General features: G+C 46.5%; 1 protein-coding gene across 6 annotated transcripts in view; it reads left to right on the top strand.

Moving 5' to 3' along the window:
* The first annotated feature begins 5,493 nt into the window (after window positions 1-5,493).
* Window positions 5,494-16,286, top strand: part of NFATC2 (nuclear factor of activated T cells 2) — an 85,419-nt gene continuing 74,626 nt past the window's right edge. For 4 of the 6 annotated variants that reach the window (XM_061442093.1, XM_061442094.1, XM_061442092.1 and 1 more), the window contains exons 1-2: window positions 5,822-6,258; window positions 14,318-15,344. In XM_061442093.1, coding sequence (XP_061298077.1) covers window positions 6,117-6,258; window positions 14,318-15,344 — 1,169 coding nt within the window. In that variant the 5' untranslated portion in view covers window positions 5,822-6,116. Of the gene's footprint in view, window positions 5,593-5,821; window positions 6,259-14,317; window positions 15,345-16,286 lie in introns of those variants that run through there. The other 2 variants (XM_061442096.1, XM_061442091.1) reach the window with 2 other exon arrangements.

Raw genomic sequence — 16,286 nt, 5'->3', positions numbered from 1 at the left:
GGGAAAGACAGGAGATTTCTTTCTCAGTGCTGGCAAGGTCCCACTCTCACCTGCTGTAGGATAGCGGCGGATCAAAGCACAAGGCAGTGCTCCAGTGCCAGCTGCCACAACTCCTTTGATTGCTCCGCAGCTCTGCTTTCCCCAGAGCTGTGCAGTCACACACCAAAGTGAAAGGCACGGATTAATCTTTTTTCAGATCCAATGTTGAAGACCACAGTAGCCAGATGAGCAGGGCAGTCAGCTGCACAGCAGAGCCCAGAGATGCTTCACAAAGAAAATGTTCCTGGGCCCCAGCATGCCTTTTTCCCTTACATGAAATACGTGCTTCTGCCAGTGGCATAGGGGGAATGGGAGCAGACCCTGGCACCAATTCAGCGTGAGGCTGCTAGGAGTTAATAGCACCTGGCTTTGGAGGATTTCTGCACCCTTGTATAACAAAGTGCAGGAGTCTCATTAATGTAGGGTGTGGAAATTATGTGTTAATAATTTTAGGTCCTAGCCCCCTTTTATGCTTAGAGCAGGCTCAGAATGTGAAGGGAAGTCTTTGCATAGCCTAACATCCTGCTAGCAAAAAAGATGCTTCAGTAGCTTTGCTCCCTGAGCTGTGCTTCTCCAGGTTCATGCAAGACAAGCCAAGGCAGAGATTTTCATTGGGTCTTTCCCACCAGAGATTTTCATGAGTCCCTGTGTCATCTTGTTGTCCCACATTTGTTACTGCTCTGTTACGTGAGGTAGCCCCTCTCTATCTGTGAGCCTCCCCTGTCACACCAGCTGACAGTCAGCAGATGATTTCAGAGCCTTTCGTACAGGGCAGGAATTGCATTCACAGATGGGATGGTGACATAATTGGAGCACTCTTCTATAACAGCCCAATAGCTATTCTAACTGAAATGTTTCATCATTCATTTTTTTTAAAATAGCCAAGGATAATAATATCCTAGAACTTCTTTTCCACTACTGGCTTAATCTACTTTTTTAAACTATGATATGTGCATTCCTTTGGTTTGCACAGCAGACTTCAGTACTTAATGGGAACATGGCGATATGAGCAATTTTTCCATTGTCCTTTCTTGCCAAACCGCCTTAAGCCTGAAATTGGGGGGTAATATCTCTGACTCAACCTGACCCCAAAATTGCATAGTAGTATGTGTGCCTCTCAAAGGAAGTACCAGGATATTTCTTTCCCCCTTGCTCTTTTTTTTTCCTCTCTAATAGCACTCCCCACACACCAAACCAAGCAACTAGTCACTCACAGTCTGAGCTCATTTTAAAGAGCTTGGATGGAGTCCATGTGCAAGTTTGAGTTGCCTGTTAAATTTCTAATGCCTGCCACATACACCCTTAGAACACTTAGATTTTTCATTGACTCGTATTTTCTTTGGGTTTCAGCTTCTTAGTTTTTAATCCACTTTTCTCTACCTCTCTTTATTTTAAAGAGTTTAGTATGGGGGTATTATAGTATTACAGATGCGGTGTAAATTACATGTCCTGTAGGCCACATAATAATTAGCAAAGTCACTGAGAAGATCATCCAAAACTGCCTTCAGCTCAGAGCATCATCTGATCTCTTGCATTAGTGAAGTTGTTGGTACAGGGAATACAATGGGATAGTCTAAGCAGGAACTGAAAATAGTAAATGACAGATTACATTTGCAGTAAGTTTAAACACTGAGAACTATGTTAAGTGCTTTTAAAATCATAGTTTGGATTACACTGGAAACTACTCTTTCTTTGCTTTGTTTTTGGATTCCTTGTCCCCTAGTACCTAGGTAGCCCAGTATTCACATACTTTTAAAGTTTATTAAATCAAAGCCCTGCCAAATGCAAGCACTGATCCAACCATGTGGAAAAGGAGTCCTTCCATTCTCCAGTTCCCTGAAATGGCAGCACAATGTATTTCCAGTTCTGCTCTGTGTAGAGCCTGCTGCAAGTATACGTGGCTGCAATTTTTGTTAATGCTGCCAAGGACAGACTTTGCTTAAGTTCTTGAAACACCTTTTTGGCTCATAAAAACAGCTTTAGAGGGAAAAAAAAAAAGGAGTTAATGCTGACTCCCAGATTTCTTGGGTGGGTGCTGTGAGTCCAAGTGAAGCTGTGACCACTTGCTGGGGTTGTGATCATGTCAGCCTTTTGATAGTGGTAATGAGAAACAAATGGGGGATCCTTGTAGAAAGGAAGTGTTTCTGATATGAAAAAGATTGAGATTTAGGGAAAGTAGCTACTATTTCTAGTCTGTGGATGCTGTATTCCAGCCTTTCACTTGAGCCCTAATAGAAAATGAGCATTGAGAAGTATTTATCACATTATTTGGGTTTTTCCTTTGATTTGGAGTGGCTTGATGCTTTTTCTGAGTGTATGTATTGAGCTGAAGAGTCCACAGTCTATTCAAGTCTAAGTAGCTTCCCTGCCTTTTCTTCATCGCTAATTATTATTGACAGACTGTGGGTAGTATTTCTCAGTTATGTAGTTATAACAGCTTAAACTTGAACCATTTATAATGTTCCATTCTCATTGTGGGCTCAAGAGCATGTTTTGGGTCTAAACAACGCTCAGCCCTTGGAGGGCTCCAAAATCTACAGCTGTCACTTCAGCTGAATTCTGCAGCTGCTTGCGCCTAGTAATGGGTTCATGCATCTCTACTGTTTAGGCCAGATCCATATTTTGTGACATAACACACTGGTAGATTCCAACACCTCCCACAGTGCATTATAACTCACACCTCTGTGCACTCAAAGCATGTGGAAATCATTATGCCTATATATTATGCCATAGTGGTCATAAGGGACCGATGTCCTTATGTGGCCTGAGAGCTGCAGAAGGGAGCAGGGGGAACCGAGTGGATGGTATGCCTGGTAGCTATTGCTGCTTGCATCTGTCAAGTTGTTGCTGGGCAAAAGTGTTGAATCCTATAAGCTGAGCTAATTCCTACATTTCTCTAACACTTTTCTCATTGCTGTCTTGTCAACCTAATTCCTCGCCAGTGTCAGAATTTATGATTATATGTATTAGCAGTGAAACTATTTCAGATGACATGGTCATCTTGGAAAGCAAAAGGTACATTTTCCATTTGTGGAGTATTACTAATTCTAGGAGTAGCTGAGGATAAGTTTGAAACTTCACATGCTTAATGGATTGCAGGCGAGCTAGGAAATAAAGGATTGGATAAAGATTTAGCAGAAGTTGGGGTCATTTCCCCATGCTTTCCTGCCCGTCACCCATTTCTTACTTAAAAAGGCCAATGTTATTGTTCATGTCTTTTCTTTTTCTGGCTAATACAAATGATGCTACCCAATCATGCTCCATGTGTTGTTAGCTGCAAAGATGACAGCTCTCTTTAGTGCTAAGCCAAGATCAGCGAGTATATTTGTTTTTTCTAATGAATTTTAAATAGAAGGGCCAATGATAAAAGGCTAGCGCTCTGGCAAACGGTAAGCATCATTTTAGAACAAATATAAAAATAGGCTGATTTAATATATGTTTTCTTCACATTTAAACAATTCAGAAGGAGTCAAGCTCTCAGACAGAGCAGGATGTGCTCTCCAAGGGGCCAGCAGCCTCCATTCCCCACTCACACTCCTGAGGGTAAGAGCTCAACCCCATCTGCAGCTTCCTGGGGTGGCCTCATTTCTGAATGCTGGTAGCCAAGACCGCTACTCACTGGGTGCTCTGACTTCCTTGTCTGTGCCTGGTGGCAGCAGAGCCCTGTCTCTGCCTGAACCAGACACTACGAAACTACAGAGCGCAAGTGCCTCATGTAGTATTAAGAATTGCTGCAGCAGATGAGATAGGCTTTAACTGTGGTCTCCAGCTCAATCACAGAGCGAGCACTGGAAACTTTTCAAAACAGGCTTCAGCAGTCCCTGCACCGTTGCCACATCAGGTCTGGAAGCAGCATCTCTGAGAGATGATTCTCTGCAAGGAAGAGCATCATCTGAGCATCTCTGAAAAGCCCATGACCTTCTCATGCCACTTACACATGTGCGTGTGTACACGCACGCAGGGCTGTGTGCTGCCCATATGGAAACCCAGCAAAGTACCACTCATGGTTGTTTTTGCAGTGTGTGCAGGAGAAAATTCAAACACTTTGGTCCAAGGAAGTCATTGTGTTACTATGCATATTACGCATTAATGAGAAAAAAAATTGTTCTTTTAGTTTCTGCCAAGTTAAAGCATAGCATCAATTGCAGTGCAATCACTCATTAATCTAGTGACTATGAATATGGGATAGAGGCTTTTCCCTCTCCATTTAAATTGTGTTTCTCTTTGGTGGGAAGTGTATAGAGTAAATATACCAGTAGGGCTCATGCTATTTCCTGACACATCCCATCTGCAGGATCACCTGCCCTTCCTGAAAGGCAGGTTTCCTTATCCCTTGGCACTTCCCAGCAACAGATGAATCATGGAAAGGCCTCGTTCTGGTCTGATAGTTCTGCATCTGCCTTCATGCAGCTGCAACAGTGGTTTTTGCAGTCTCCTTACTCCTCTTTCACTCCCAAAGCACTGTGCACTCTTCCTGCTCACCTACAGATGCCTCTAATGTCTCCTGGCAGCTGCTGCAGGGTAATGGCCAGTACAAGGGTTGCTGCTAGGATTCTTCAGAAGCTCAGTATAGAAACTTCAAAGCTTAGGAAAAGTCTGAATTCTCACACACGGGACTGGCAAAGGATGGTGTAAAAAGGTGTGATTTCTCATTACTTGGCTGGCCACATCAATGATAAAGGTGACAGGGTATGAGCCTAAACGTAGATTCTGGTTTGTGTGTGCTGTAAAAGGCTTTGTGTGACCTTAGACAAGTAACATAGAGTCAGATATGTAATGTGGTTAATGCTGTTGCGCTAACAAGCTTAACAAATATAAACAAATTGAAGTAAACACCAAAATACTTCTTTAATGATCTTGGTCCATCTGCCTTTGCCTTCCTTCCCTGTGTACAGACTAAAAGCATTTTTCAGACTCAGAGACCTGCTGACAGCCATCAGTACACTAATAAAGGGAACCATACAAGCAGGTAAGCGAGGGAACAGAGTCTTCTGACCACAGATGCTCTGAACACACAAATTTAGGATCTCCAGTTACCCACAAGTGAAATCATTGCTGGTTGGAACAGCCATTGGAGGGGTAGAAGGCTGTTGGGAGGCAGTGACCAGAACTCTGTGAAGAGCCTGGGGTAGATGTTGATGAATAGAGTCAATGTGGCCGAAGGTACCTGGGGAAGTTGGCAGGGCTGGCATTGTGGTCAGCAGGGAACATGGCAAGAGTCCATTCTGTGAAACGCTGTTTGTGAGGAAGGCAGGAGGAGAACAGAGACCTTGTGCTTGATGGACTTCATGTTTCTCAAGGTGCTTCAATTGAGAGGTTGGCCTGTGGCTGCAGAATGAGACACACCCAGAAATCTGCCCTCTGCCGCCTTAGCAGCAGCCTGTGCTGGGCGGCAGGAGCACATGGCGTGAGACACATGAAGTGTGGAGAAGGCGAGGGCAGCGTCAGGGCCGCCTGGAGTTTCTGGAGACCCTGGAAACCTCAACAGAAAGGGGCCCGACTGCTGGGGAGGAGGCGGCTGCATGGAAGACAGCAAGTCATGCTGGACGTAGAGTTAACAGCGCAGATGCTTCCCGAACGGGGGATGATCTGCAGGCTCCCACCCCCATGCAGTCCCGCCCCAGGCCCCATCCTCCGCTTTCCCCACCACGACCCCTGCAGGCATTCCCCGGGGATGCCCCTGTCCCGCGGGCTGCGGTCCCGCGGCGGGGCCGGTGCGGCTCGGGCCGGGCTCCTCCCCCCGGGGGCGGCCCCGGCAGCAGGTGGCTGCTCGGGAGCAGGAAGCTGCCACCGCTAATCGCGCCGGTCCCCTCGTGTGTCGCCGCCGGGCCTCCTCGCCCGCAGCCCCGTCGTCGGGGGCAGCCGCGCTCGCTTCGGCGACCCCCGGGAGACCTTCTCGCTTGTTTCTCCGCTTTGTTCCCTCTTTTTGCCTCCCCTCTACCTCCTCTCCACTTGCTCTGGGAAGGATATCAGCGGGCTTCGCTGCGCCGGTCGCACTTCGGGCCCCTTTTGCAGCCGGCCGGCCCCGGGCGAGCCCCCATTCCTGCCCTGCCGCTGCCGGGCAGGCTGAGGCCGGCATGAGCGCCGCCCAGGCCCCGGAGCCCGACCTTCAAGAGGGGGGCCTCGGGCATGGCCCCGATGCGGCCCCGGAGGGCAGCCCGCAGGAGGAGTTTGACTTCTCCATCCTCTTCGACTACGACTACCTGAAGCCGATCGAAGGTTGGTGAGGAGCCGCCGCAGAAGCAGTCCCTGCTGCGCCCCGACGGGGCGGCGGGGCCGCCTCTGCCGGACCGAGCGGCTCCGGGGGCCGGGCGCTGCTTGAGCCCTCCGGCAGCCCTTCAGAGGGCGGTGGAGAGCCGGGGTGCTGCCGGGGCCCAGCCCTGCCCTGGACCAGCCCCGCCGAGTCTAGCCGGGCCTGTGCCTCGGCCTGGCAGCCGGGTGTCCTGGCTGCGGTGTGGTGCGGGGCCGAGCGCCGGCGTGGCGGGGCCGTGGTAGCCTGCAGGTGCTTGGGAATGGGCACCAGCACTGACGGCAAGGGGCTCCATTGGATGATGGAGTATGTGAACGTGGCAGTGCGGCATTGCTGTCATGTACAGAGCCGTGCTCCCGGGTGTGAGGGAACAGCTCTGGTCACCTTGTGATTGCCACCGTGATGGTAGAGAATGTTCTGGAAGCTCAGAAAGGCAACGTGAGCATCGGGGTTAGGAGTCCCAAGGAGTTAGCTAAGTCCAGTGAGTCTGACCATCCTGCTTAGATGGCAGAGAGCTGCAGAGACCTAGTCTCCAGTTTGGTACCCAATACCGTAAGCTTAAGTTAAATCAAAAAGAGAAAGATTTGCTGACTGTTCTCCTTGTTTCTGAGTTCATACAAGTCTGTGATACCAAAACCACCGTGACAAGTGTTCCCAGACTTCCTAAATGATAATTCTGTTGATACTGAAAAGTGATACTTTCTATTCTGTAAAATACAGATTTGTGTAAACCAAACAAAGCTAAAAGAACATAGAGGAAGGAATTGCTGGGATACTGTTTCCAAGATACACTGGTTTTGATTCTGCACAGTCAGGAGGTGGCATTTCTCTAGGGCATTTGAAGGAAGAGATGCTGTGTTCCTAAGGGACAGCGCAGGAGGGAATCTATTAGGCCTGAATCGTGGCATCATTAGTGAAATGGAGAGTTGTTACTGAGTTTTATTCTTTGTATACTTGTTTAAATATACAGGATGTGTACCAGCATCAAAGCCGAGTGAGGATGGTTAATGTCATCAAATGTAGGGAGCTCAATTTTCTTTCAAGGTTTAATGTAGCTCAGGCCATGCTGAAATAAGTCCATGATGGGGAGCAGTCAATGATTTTTAATGAAAATACATTAAATCTTAGTGAAAGCTTCAGATACTGGGTTGGGTTTTGTTGGTTTTTTTTTTTTCACATCTTCATAGTAGAGACTACTACTGTGAAGCCTTAAGTGGGAAGTTCCACAGAATGTAATAGTACGTAGGTGGGGGGTAGAAAGTTTAATCTTCAAACCACATAAATGCAGAGCAGTATATGCTTGTTGTAGAAGTAACTTCCTTCTTGAGCCTGCTTTCTCCACATTTGAGTGACTGGAAACCATAATTAGTAGTAATTTTGTTTGTTCCAAAGATGGAAATCGTTAGCATAAAAAAAAAAGAGAGATCACAACCATATATACTAGCATTGTAATCTGGAGAACATTCTCCCTCACTTTGAAAAGGCACCAGCTAGAGTCTGTAAGCAATCCAGCATACATCCGTGACCTTTAATGTACAAAAGATTAAAGCATGTTTACACGAGAACAGAAAATGTTCAAATTTTGAGAAAGGGCTTTATCCACATGCCGGTGGTAAGTGATGCTTATTGTTCATGTACGATTCTGGCCTCATCTGAACTACAGTTGAGAAAACAAGTCCTTTTCAATGGAGGATTCAAAATGGAACCAAAACCATTGGAGTGTCTGTGGATCCCAGCACTTAAGTCTGGTTCCTATATTCAAAGCCCGTTTGAAAGAGGCTCTGGTTTCCTCCACCCACTGCTCACAAGAAGTCCTGTAATAACAAATCTTTATAAACATGCTGAAAGTGATTTTCTTTTTTTAATTAGTTTTTTTTTTAAGAAAAAGCAAATTCTGGGAATGAATTGGGATGAAAGTTTATTTCTGATGAACAGTTTTTTAAAAGGTTGGGATTTGGCACTACCCACCTAAGCTTGTATTTTAAAAGTAGGATCTATATCACAACTTGTTGCCATGGAAATACCAGAAATATCCTTACTGAAAGCAGTTGGCATTCAAGAGTGCTTATGTGTGCCTGAGACAACAGGAAGATGGACTGCCATAAAAGCAGCAGGGGAAAAAAAGAGTAAATAAAAATCCTACAGTCAATATTATTAATATTAGATATTCCTTTCTAAGCCAGCCATTTTCAAAAGGAGTGCTGTACAAAGTGCCATTTTCCATGTGCCTTTTACTTTTACCCTCACTAGCCAGACTTCAGTTAGCTATGATCATTTTAACAGTTGCAAATGAGAAACACCTGCCTTGAACAGAGTGAACTCAGAGGCATGCCCAGGTGAACAGGCTTTGGGAGGCTTGGGGAAAGCAGGTGTCCTGTGTTGTTAGGGTGAAGCTGTGATTTTACATAGACACTGAGGATGCTTTCTGTCTCCTTTGGAAGAAAAAAAGGTTAGAGGCATTCCCTAGAGATAATGTGTGAGGTTTTGCTGGTGGTATCCCAGGTTTTAGCTCATTTCAAACTTGACAGGTGCTGAATACCCTTGTTCATCAGTGGAAAAGATTGATAGACAGTTAATGAGCATTTGAACTAGCTCCTGCAAATAGGACTCCCAGATGAGTAAGTTCTGATAACTGCTTTTGCATACCATAATACTTGTTGTTGGCCACTATGAGAGACAAAATACTGAAAAGCCAGACAACTGCTCTACTTCAGCAGCTCTCTCCATGTATTTTTGTGTTTGCTGTGGGATGATCCACTGATAGGTAAAGCTGCCACACAGTTTTTAATATTTGAGGTTAGCCCTTCTGAGAACTGATCCTCTGAGGTGTATTTTGAAACTTAAAGTCTATACAAAACCCATCTTTAAACAAGAAACCAGACACCCTCCTGCCCTAAGACAGCAGGTGAGAATGGAAATGGGAAGAAGCATTTTCTTGTAGGTTCAAGCCTTTGCTGTAGATCAGCAGACCCTTACATTGCATCTGGTGATATGAATCTGCAAGGTCGATGTATATATAATAGAGGGGGAGCAGCCATAAATATTAATGTTCCTCTAGATGCTTGTTTGTACATAGACAGGCTCCCAGGGATGTTGCCACGTCTTATAGGTGTCAAGCCCTGTGTAATTTGCTTCATTCCTTCTTTCCATCCCAATGCAAAGCTATTAAAAGGAAAAAATAAATGCTTGCAGCCCGGTCCTGGTGACTGGCTCGCTAACACAGGAGGCAGTGTTCAGCGGTAGCCCTGCAGTGAAGAAACAAATATGCACATGTAACAGAGAATACCAGATTTCACTCAGGAAACCAACTTTCACTTTGAGCTTCCAAGCAGCTAGTGTAAATACCAGACGACTCGGCTCTTGAAAAATGCAAAAAGCTCTGGACTGGCCCCTTCAAGTGACAATAAGCAAATTCATTAAAAACCATTGACTTTTATGCAAATAAGGAACTCCGTTCAGATCCCAGGAGCTGCACTGCAGCAAACGGGTGTGAAGTCAAATCCAAACTTCTCCCCCTGCCCTCCCTTGGCTATCTTGAGCTTTCCCTAGATGGTGATCTGTTTAAGCCCATTGGGGAATGCAGTTGCTCCGGGTGATCTGTTGTTCCCTAATTTCATGCTAATTGGCAAGGTCATATTTGGCTAACTGAAGGGCTTTGAAGTTACTGCCTAGTTTAACAAACAGCAGAGGGTGGGCCCTTGCAGAGCCATGTGTGCACACACTGGTGTGTGTCCTGTCCAGCCTGGGGAGTCTCTGGAGCCTGGCAGGACCTGGCATGGGTTTTCCTTTCTGCCTTTCAGAGCTGTGTGAAAAGGAGCTTTTGAATCAAGGGTGAAGTCCTTTGAAACTTAAATCCCTTGATCTTTCTCACCTGAGTTTTGTCTCTCCTTGCTTATGGGCACTTAGGGCAGCCCTGAAAGCAGGTACCCACCTGGGGAGGCTGCCCAGTGAGCAGATAGATGGTTGGTAGAGCTGCCTGTGGTTTTCATGAGCCTGTCTGTAGGAGCTGCTTTGCTGTTAGTTTACAACATGGTAGCGTGCAGAGCCCTGCCTCTCTTCCCTATTGTAGGGAGAGATGGTTTTGTGAACTAGTAACTGGTTAAGGCTATGGAAAAAGAAGGGAATAAGAGTTGGCTGCTTGGGGTAGGATGCAGGGGGGCTTCAGTGGTTATGGGACTTGGGTGACATAGGGGAATAGGCTGTTTGCTGCCTGAGAACATGAAGAGGTGTCAGTGTTGTCTGGGTGTGAATCTCACTTTCTTTTAACCCCCTGTCAAACAAGAAGGATCTTTTGGTACTGATTCAGAGGATGATTCAGCAGTGAAACCTCAGGCTGGGAAATGCCTGGTTGAAAGGAGGCGTGGAAGCACTGTACTGCTTGTACAGAGGGGTGTTTGGAGGAGCTGTGCTGGAACTGACGTGCTGCTCACTGAGAAAAACAGCTGAGAGGATGGTCCTTTGCTGGAGTATTTCAGCCTGTGTTCTGGGATGCAATATGCAGGGGGGTTGGAACTAGATGATCTTAAGGTCCTTTCCAACCCTAACTATTCTATGATTCTGTGTAGGAGTGCATGAACCCTTGAAGGTGGGGCGCCACAGCTGTGTGAATGCTCAGAGGTACAAAGGTTTCAAAGCAGATTCAGTTCTTAAAAAACATCTTTACCAGGGTGATCCGTCGCATGATTATTCTCTTGTAAGGGGGTGCAATGGCCTCTTATCTCCTTGCGGAGCCCAGCTAGTGGGTGACTGGGCTGCTCTCTGCTGTCTCCAGATGTGTAGCAGAGGGCCAGCAGTGTGTGGTCTGCTGCCCTCAGCTCTTGCCACCCTAACCATGCTCTCACTTTGGCAGCCCAGGGAGAGGCATGGGTATTGCCGGAGTCATCTGCCTGGAGCCATTCCTGTGCCCTGGGCTGCTCCACATTCCCACTGGTATCTGCAGAGGGAAAGCAGCTGGGCTGCAGGGGAGCAACCTCTCCTTGTCCTGTGTGTGTGTGTCCCAGCTTGCAAGGGCAGGAGCTTGATACTGTTTACAAAACCAAACTCCTGTGATGTTCACGTGGGGAAGCTGGGATGTTGGCTGTGGTCTGCTCCTTTCTCAAGCAGATTCCAAACACCAGCCTGCCTTAGCCAAGTTGGCTGGGAATGGGATAGCCGGTCCCCTCCTATTGAAACAAAAAGCAGAATTTCTCCCGATTTTGATGGAAGAACTGTTTGTTTCTGGAGAGCAGCATTTGCCCCTTTTCCCTTCCGGGGTGAGGTCAGAGCCTTGATTGTAGCATCACCGGCATTTCCATGGCTACAGACCTTGATGTTGCAGGCGTAGGCAATAGCGCACGGGACAGTGATTTCATTGTACCTCGAGCTCTGCAGGGCTGGGACTCTGTCAGGAGATCTCCCCAAACCCCTCAAGCCCCAGGTCCTGACGAAGCCATGCCGATGAGTCAGGGCTGGCAGCCTCTCCCCTGCCCGAGACGCAGCCTCAGCCTCTGGGCATCTCTACCTGGCACAGTTCCCCCGGCTCTCTTCAAACGAGCCGAGGTTTTCTTGTCTGCAGTCTTGCCCACATTCCTGTGCTGCTGCCTGCTCTATTGATAACTTGTCATGTGGGGGAAACTAAATATTTTTGCTCTACAGAAGGCTGTGGGTGTTGTCTGCTTGGCACAGGGCACCTGCCTTGCTTGCTGCCTGTGAGCACTCGGCTCTGCACAGCCCATAGAGCACTGCCCGGGAGTGCTGTGTGAAGGCAAGGGCACGTTGCAGCTTGTTGTTGTGCTTGAACATGGTTCCTTCAGGAGGGTGAATGCCAGGGGTGAAAGTGCTCCTTTAAACACAGTATTTCAGGGAAAGGCAAAGGAGATTTAGGTTATCTAAACCCCAGTTTTTAGTGGGCAGGAAGTATGGGTGGTGGCATCTGTTGTTATTCAGACTTTAAAAATTGCATGTGCACGTACAAGTATGTGTTTGCTTTTCCCATACCCCTCAACACCAATTTACACATGCTAGCTTTGCTGCACAGTCTGGTGTGAGGAGTTTTAATTCTTTATGTGTTGTCTGTGTATCTGGCATAGATGATGTGGTTTAACGAGTATAGTGGGAGCCGCTTTTACTTAGGTGTGTTGAATGGGAAGTGAAACAGTCACCTGTTGCTTGATGTGAAGCTGTTCAGAGCTTTCCTGCAGTTGCTGGTCACTGTACAAACCCTGCTTCAAGTCCTGGCATCAAGCCTTGCTTGGTGTGATGCTGATTTTGCTCCCTTGCATCAGCTTAAATCGGAGCATTTCTTCTGAAGGTGATGGGAGTGATGTTGTGTGCGGAGGGGTGTGTTGCTCTGTTGAGTCTGAAAGAGTGATGAGTTTAATTCAGAGTGAATCGTAGCATCAGTATCTAGGCTCGATGCGTCAGAGTTTGAGTGATGTGAATGACGCACTCTTCCTTTGAATGCCAAAGCTCTGATATCGGAGATCAACGATGCTAAAAATACATTCGGCTCAGAACTCAAGTTCCTTGTTGCTGTTTTCCCATCCCCAGAACAGCTGTGTGCTGGGATTAAAAGCCAGAGGGAACCTTAAGAAATCTGCAAGCTGGACTCTCCCATTCATCTCCCATCCCGTCACATAGACACTCTGTGTGTTGGTTTGTTTGGTCGGCTGTCAGGGATTCCTGCTAAACACAAAGGCTCAGCAGTTCCTGTTACCTTTTTCTTTTAGTGGAGTTTTCTCCAGGTTGGGAAGTTCTGCCTCATGTAGTATAGGAGTTAGAGAAATGCTGGAACAGTTATTTAAATATTTAAATGAATCTCTGCCTATGACACTTACTGATGTGTGCCCGGGGCATGCAGTCTGAATTAATCTCAAACTGCAGAGCTGTTTCAGGTATTTCCTGCTGAATACATTGAAATCTTTCAAACCATATAAAAATCCTAACAATATTTTGCATGCTTTTGTGTAATGACAAATATTATTCAGCTCCCCGGCTGGGGAAGCTACAGGAGCTGATGTGCATCGAGGGCTCTCTTCCAGGGATTATAATACCTGGCATTACTCTGCTTTCTCAGATGCTGCTGGCATTAAGCACCCAATAGGGTGCTGGGAAGAGATCAGTGATGCTGGTGGGGATTCTGTGTTGCCTAGCTGTATCCCTGTACTCTACAACCTGGGAATAGTTTGCAAGACTGAGAATATCTGAAAATTGAGTATTTTCTGCACCAGGAGAAAGTGCTGCGCTGAATATATACCTGTTACTGTGTAGTTTATAATCCATCTCTGGCCAAAATGTTCCTTGAGCTGAAATTGGAAAGTGATTGCCTGTAACTGTGGGGCTGGATCTTTTCTACTTCTCCCTTTTGTACCATACATTTGTGAATGTGTTTTCTGATCATCTGGTGCTTACTTATGTGAAACCTATCACCAAAACTCATTGACATGGAGCCAAACAAATCATCACACAGAACTGACTTCTTAATTTAAGAACTTGAGCTCAGCTTTGGTTTCATGAAGCCTTTTCTGGCTGGAATTTGCTGTGTAAGAAAGGGTTTTCTCCCTTCACCAAAAGCTGTTCCTCAGCTTTTTGGTTTTGTATAGACCTCTTTGGAAATGATTTTGTGATGTGATGGTCTCAGTCCAGCTCCTACTTGGCAAAAGCTGATCAAAGTCACAACGCCCCAATTGGCACTAAGTGGTATATTTAGCAGAAGGAGTAGGAAAGGCAGCATTGGAACGGGCGTAGAGGCCCAGTCCTTCGGGATCATCCCTCTAGCTCAGGGCTCAGGTAGTGGGAGCCCAGCTGGGCGGTGTGGAGGTGTTTGCAGTGCTTCTATCCATGCTGCATCTACTCTGAGCACTTAAGCTTCCCTGGCTGTTAATCCAGTACTTTTCACAAGCATTAATTGTAGTTAAAGGGAATTAAACAATTATTTACCTAATATCAGATCACAAACAGGTTATAAATAAATATGCATTATTTTTAATCCATGATTGCTCGGCTTCTGTAATAATATTTATAGTCTTAAAGAGACCCTTCTTTTTCCAGAAGAACCGACTCCACATAAAACCAACAGCCCACCCTCTGGAGTTACATACGCTCATGATGTCCTGGACTGTGGCCTCAAGCCATGCCCCCTGCCTTTTTCTAGCCTTTCTGCAGATCCCATGGGCAGATATGGACAGCCAGATAGCATAGGGACAACACCTACACACCCTGCCAACGCTGCAGGGGCCTCTGCTCCGAGCCCTAGGATTGAAATTACTCCATATCATGAACTGATTCATTCAGGGGGTCCCTTCCGCAGCAGAGACACAGATGTTCTTTTGGTAGAACATCAGTCAAACTCAGCTACCACTAGCCCAAGGGTTACCCTGCCTGTCCCTGGCTTTGAGGGCTACAGAGAACCACTGTGTTTGAGCCCAGCTAGTAGCGGCTCCTCTGCAAGTTTCATTTCAGAGACAAATGTATCTCCTTGCACATCACCATGTGTTTCACCAAATAATGGTCCTAGTGATGACCTTTGTCCACAGTTTCAAAACATCCATACTCATTATTCTCCTAGAACCTCTCCAATAATGTCACCACGAACAAGCATCACGGAGGAAACCTGCTTGGGACGCCATTCACCATCACCCTGTCCCAACTCAAGGTCTTCATCACCCGGTGCAAAACGGAGGTATTCTTGCACTGAGCTCTACAGTACTCAGCTGCCTTCCACTTCTCCACGACAGTCAAGGACCCCCTCTCCACAATCCTCTCCTCGCGTCCCCTTGAGAGAAGACAACTCTTCAGTTACTTACACGCAGTTGCCCAGTGCTCCCCTTTCCATGGATGCTATGAGCAGCCTTCCTGCGGATCCTTCCTGCGGCGTTCCCACGAAAATTTGGAAAACCAGCCCCGATCCTTCATCAATGCCTTCCCACAAAAACAGCATTCCATGTCACGTCTTTCAGAGTGTTGACTTCCATGGGCCTTGCGAGCAGGAAGACAGGAGAAACTCAGCCCCAGAATCAATTTTGTTGGTACCTCCATCCTGGACAAAGCAACTGGTGCCTGCAATACCTATCTGCAGGTATGTAATGCTTCTTGTAGCTGTGTGTTTTCTCACGGTGTGATGTCCTCTGTCATTCATGATGATCCCTAGGGAGTGTTTTCTTGGGCAGGACCTACTGCAAACCAAAGGTAAGTGCTCAGGAGCAGCACTGGTTATTGTAAGCCAAATCCATTATGATTCCAAGAAATAAAGAATCTGAATTTGGAAGAAATACCATCAAAATGTTCATTTGTAGTGCAGCAAATGATAAATTCAGATTTCCAGGTTATTTGTCTAAAAAGCTGATTGCAAACAGCCTCTGACAAAGGCTCAATGCTCTCATTCCATCTTGCTGCTTTTAAAGAAGATAGTTTGATTGCATTTCTGAAGTCAGAGAATGTCTCACTTGCAAATTTCAATCAAGGATGAAAATACTTTAAGTATTTCCTGATTCAAAATAGAGCATGCTGCTCCCAGTCAGACTGAGCATTTTGTCAACCCCAAGTGACTTATTGTTGGTTGTTAATTTGTTAATTGTCGGTTAACCCAAATCTCAGTTGGAACTACCCTCATCAGCTCCCTGCATTGTCTGGCACTGACGGCTGGACCCTGTGCTGTGGATCTGCCAGGATGGAGGTTGCCAAATGGGTGACTCCACTTGCAGTCACCACTGGCACCCTGTCAGTCCTGCCATCCTCCTCGGCAGTAAGGTTGTCCCTGTGCTGATGTTATCCCGTGCTGCTCCTGACCCACTAAACACAAATTGTGAGTGAAACACCATGGCCTGTGACTGTCCTTGGCCTGTTAGATGGGTCCTGGCAGCAGTTTGTATTCACAAAGTAGGAGTTGTTTAAAATCCAGTGCAGGCTGTAGTTGTCAGTGTATGAATTTAATGTTATAAACTCTTGCTTATTTTGGTGACAGGAAAACTAGCAAGAGGTAAGAATATTTAGCATTTCATTTGTGTGTATTTTAGTATTT

This window comes from Pezoporus flaviventris, unplaced genomic scaffold (genome assembly GCF_033815535.1).
Source record: "Pezoporus flaviventris isolate CSIRO_AGI_PZ_B2104156 unplaced genomic scaffold, CSIRO_AGI_Pfla_v1 ptg000213l, whole genome shotgun sequence".
NCBI classification, from domain to species: domain Eukaryota; kingdom Metazoa; phylum Chordata; class Aves; order Psittaciformes; family Psittacidae; genus Pezoporus; species Pezoporus flaviventris.
The sequence above is the reverse complement of the archived record's forward strand: the minus strand, read 5'-3'. Positions and strand labels throughout refer to the sequence as shown.